The sequence below is a fragment of the Phycodurus eques genome, chromosome 10 (genome assembly GCF_024500275.1).
Source record: "Phycodurus eques isolate BA_2022a chromosome 10, UOR_Pequ_1.1, whole genome shotgun sequence".
Lineage (NCBI taxonomy): Eukaryota > Metazoa > Chordata > Actinopteri > Syngnathiformes > Syngnathidae > Phycodurus > Phycodurus eques.
In genome coordinates, this window is record NC_084534.1 from 18759300 (window position 1) to 18763256 (window position 3957).

General features: G+C 40.7%; 1 protein-coding gene across 1 annotated transcript; it reads right to left on the reverse strand.

Annotated features, from left to right (window-relative positions):
* Nucleotides 1–494: 494 nt before the first annotated feature.
* si:ch211-222l21.1 (prothymosin alpha-A) lies at nt 495–3747 on the reverse strand. Its single transcript, XM_061687842.1, has 5 exons — nt 3549–3747; nt 2914–3000; nt 2514–2580; nt 2306–2385; nt 495–1355 (listed from the first exon to the last, which is right to left on the reverse strand). The coding sequence occupies exons 1-5, from the start codon at nt 3597–3599 to the stop codon at nt 1284–1286; spliced, it is 357 nt and encodes a 118-aa protein (XP_061543826.1). The 5' UTR covers nt 3600–3747; the 3' UTR covers nt 495–1283.
* Between the last annotated feature and the right edge of the window lie 210 nt (nt 3748–3957).

Genomic DNA, 3957 nt, shown 5'->3' on the forward strand with positions numbered 1-3957 from the left:
TTTGTTTTTAACTTCCCTAGTTTACAATACCTGACAACAATGCATAGTCATTAGCTGAACGTGTTGAGTGAACGTGAACCTCAGGGATGAATCATTAACTGAATGAGGAAGCACTTGAATGATTCTGTGAAAAAGAACTGAATGAATTGAATTTTGAACAAATCTTTTAACAAGCTGACTCTAGTGATTAAGTACACTAAAAAGAACTGCCGTGCCAATCACTAATGCAAGCAGAAGAACACTGGCAGAGTGAGTGAGCAGGAGAGGCTTTAATAGTGGAAGATTGTTGATTTGAAGCACCTATGCACCCAGGTGAGTGTGTGGCTAATTAGGTGGGCGTGGCAGACAGGAGTAGCGAACGGAGAAAAATAGAGCACACGGGTAAAACAATTGAGACAAACTGTGACACAGGGATCTCGTGAACCACTAGTGGTACTCATACCACACTGCTGTAGAAGAGATGCATGCACACACAGACAAAGAGAGTAGAAAAATAAGTAAAAAGACATTTTATTTGTTGAGAATATACAAAGCAGTGGCTGAAGTAACCAGATGTCATAGCTGGTTGTTAAAGAGAGGCAGTCTTGGACACAAAAGCAGGTTACCCAGCCATAAATGTAAACTCTGTAAGAAAATAACCCAAAACAAAAAAAAAAACGTGTAAATGGTACAAACCTGCGTGGAATGCATACAGAACAAATGAGACCAAAGCACTAAGATTTAAGAGGGGTTAATTAACATTGCCAATACAACAGGAAGCCCACCTCCACCAAAATGGCAGTGGGGTGGAGGCCCTTCATATCATGAGCACCATCTGTTAGGCTAACAGGGCAGCCGAGGATTAACTAGCAGCTTAAACACCAACAAAAGATTACGCTTCAACTAATAACATCCTTTATTATTATTATTATTAGCCCCTGCTTAAAACTTATCTTTGGTCCTTGAAGTGAACATGAGCAGCTGCCTGAACTTTTGAGCAATCGGCTGGTCAGAGGTGACTTGATAGAGGTTGTGCTTACAAACAGAAGCAAGGAAATGGAAAACAACTCATCTCACAGCATGGCCCCGTTTTGCACACACATACAAAAAAGCTCATTTTAAAGACCAATAAATAACATATTGTGTAAAAAAAAAAAAAAAAAAAAAAAAAGAGGAAAAAAGGGCCACAATGTTTCACAACTCCAGTGCAATGTGAGAACATGGGAGCAAAAAGAAAAGGGGGGCACAAGCTCTACAACACCATGTTGACCAGTAAGACTGAGCTGCATACAAAACAGACAATTTTAAGCCTCCACTTCTGCCTCTTTTGAGTCTCCATTCTCCTCAGTCTTCTGTTTTTTGGTGTCTGCTTTCTCCTACGGAAAACATCGAAGAGCAAAAAAAGATTAACTGAAAAGCTGTAAAATTGTAATGTAGAATGTGAAAATTTGAAAACTTAATTATGATTGATAGAGGTAAATTAAATCTAATAAATTGTCTATTTGTAAAATTTATGTTGACTTGGGAATTTTGTCATGATAAATATGGATTTTTTTAAGTGAAAAACATTTTGAAACATTTTAAAGTCAGAATGATTGAATATTTTTTTCTAAATTCCGCCATTACTTTGGGAATTTGTGCAAAATGTAGCACTTTAAAAATCAAGGATTTGATGAAAAAAAAGGTCAAATTGGTGGGATGCAGTTTAGATTTCTCCATTAATTTGGAAACTCTCTAAATGATTTTTTTTGTAGTTACAATGATTTGAAGCAGTTGAAAAATTATGAATTTTAGGTAATTTAAAAAATAAAAAAAATCCTTAATATGAATACATTTAAGTTTAATATCCTAAGTAAACTTTATAATGGTAAAAAAATATATATTTTTGCAGAATAACACCATGTCAGAAAAGTATGATAGAATTTTCTCCATTTGGTTTGAGTTGGTTAAGAAATTGTGAATTTGCTGAACTTTGTTAATTTTGTAAAACATTTTTTTAAAGCAATATTTTTGTGGGTAGGGGTTCAAAGTTGTTTCAAATGGTTGCAAAACAATTTTTCCAACATTTCGGGAATGGACCGATGGAGAATGTGGAATCATTTATTCAAAAGTAAGATTTTTTTCCGTGTGGAAGTTACTGGCTTGCATTGGTTAAGTAATGAAGTTTTTGAATTTCGCAATTTATTTGGAACTTTCAGATTTTTTTTTTTTTTTTTAAGTAGGCTTTTGAGTGCGGAAGTTAGTGGTTTGAATTGGTTGAGAAATTGGATTGTTTTTTTTCTCTCCATGAAATATGGTGATGGCGAAGACAGCACACGTGACCCACCTCCTCCTCTTCATCGGCAGCACGCTTCACAGGCTGCGCGTCCGTCTCCTCAGCAGGGGGCGCCTCTTCCTCTGCTTTCCCTGCAAAAAAGGGCAGCTTCTCTTTTAGTGTCATTCAAACACAAACGGGAATGTCAATTCAGCTGAAGGAGGAGACCATGACAGGAAATGTATTTAAAAATAGGGGTGGGAGGAAAAATAAAAGGTACCATCTCCATTCTTGTGCTCTTCTTCCTCTGCGGCATCCTCAACTTTGCCACTGTGGTTAGCACCATTCTGAGGGAGTAAAATGTCAAATTTAGAGTCCCGGTAGTTGGAATAATCCTCCATGGACACACTAGGGAAAAGGGAGGGGGGGGGGGGGGGGTGTGTGTGGTGGGGGGGCTTTTTTTTTTTTGCTCACCAGAGGATTAACCACCCCTAGCAGGCTCTCTGGGAAGACACCCCCAATGGAGGCGGCTCACTTGCCAACATCTGTGCCATTTTCCACAAGGCACACAAAGAGCACACGGCCCAGGCAGAATGGCGACACCTGCACTACGAGGGGGCTTTTCGCCGTAAAACAAAACCCCCCCCGCCTCTCCCTCGTAAAGCAGCCAGCAAACTCACAGTGCCATTAGCAGGTGCGTCCCCGTTGTCAGTCTTCTCCTCCTCTTCCTTTTTCTCCACTTCAACTTCTTTCTTCTCTTTCAGCTCCTAAAAAAAAAGCAAGCAATGACGAAATTATCACAGTTTTCTTTTCCGAAGCTGAAGTGTTGGCTTTACCTCAACCGTGCTTTTAGGCCTGTGACATTTTTAATGGACTCATTTATGATATAAATGGAGTTTGTGCACATTTGCCCTCTTTCCTCCCGGCGCACGCGCGTTAGACGTGAAAACTGAGAGAAGGCTCCTCGCGCTTTTCCCGCCCACAGCAAAAGGCAGCACCGGCTGCTTTCTCCTCCTCCTCGCTTTTGTCCAAGTTCTCCACCGCAAAAGACACCTTGAACGTGATTAAACGCTTGCTTCTGAACTAAAAATGACACATGAAGCTTCCAAAATACAAAAAAACGACCCCTACTCGACGGAGGCGTCGAATTTCATTTTTTAATCGCCATTTTAAACGAGCTAGACTTGCCAAACCGCCATTTTAGCCACAAAACAGAAAAAGTTCAAGCGACCTATAGCGAAAATTAGCAACTTAATCAACTTTGTAGGCTTTATGGGCAACGAGTCGGCGTGAGTATAAAATTAATGAAACACACCTTGGCTGTAACCTCTGCAGTCGTGGTGGTGTCAACAGCGGCGTCGGCCATGTCTACTTTGACAGTGTGTTGAGTTAATTTGACTGTTTAATTCCTGTTTTTTGTCTTTTTGTCGTCGTCGTCGTCTCGGATACTAGTCCAGTAACGCCGAGAGAGAAATGATGTCTGCCCGTCTAGTCTTTTTTTTCTGTGGGAGCCGCTTGAAAAGCACTGTACTTGGAGGCAGAAGCTTAACTCGGCGCACGATTGGACCGTAGCGACGCGTCTGGAGTCTGATTGGAGGACCGTCACGTCAGTTTCCGCATTAGGACCCGCCTTCCGCGTCTTCTCGTCGTTGATTGGTCAGTGGTTTTAAAGCGCCGCTTTGCAACGACAGTTTTTGTTTGGTTCTTGTGGTTTTAATGCAAAC

Bases quoted from the DNA above. Each gene is read 5' to 3' on its own strand.
- si:ch211-222l21.1 (XM_061687842.1), bottom strand. From the start codon at position 3,599: ATGGCCGACGCCGCTGTTGACACCACCACGACTGCAGAGGTTACAGCC. The intron at 2,581-2,913 runs GTGAGTTTGCTG...TTACTCCCTCAG, and splicing joins ACGCACCTGCTAATGGCACT to AATGGTGCTAACCACAGTGG. The intron at 2,386-2,513 runs GTACCTTTTATT...CCTTTTTTGCAG, and splicing joins AGAGCACAAGAATGGAGATG to GGAAAGCAGAGGAAGAGGCG.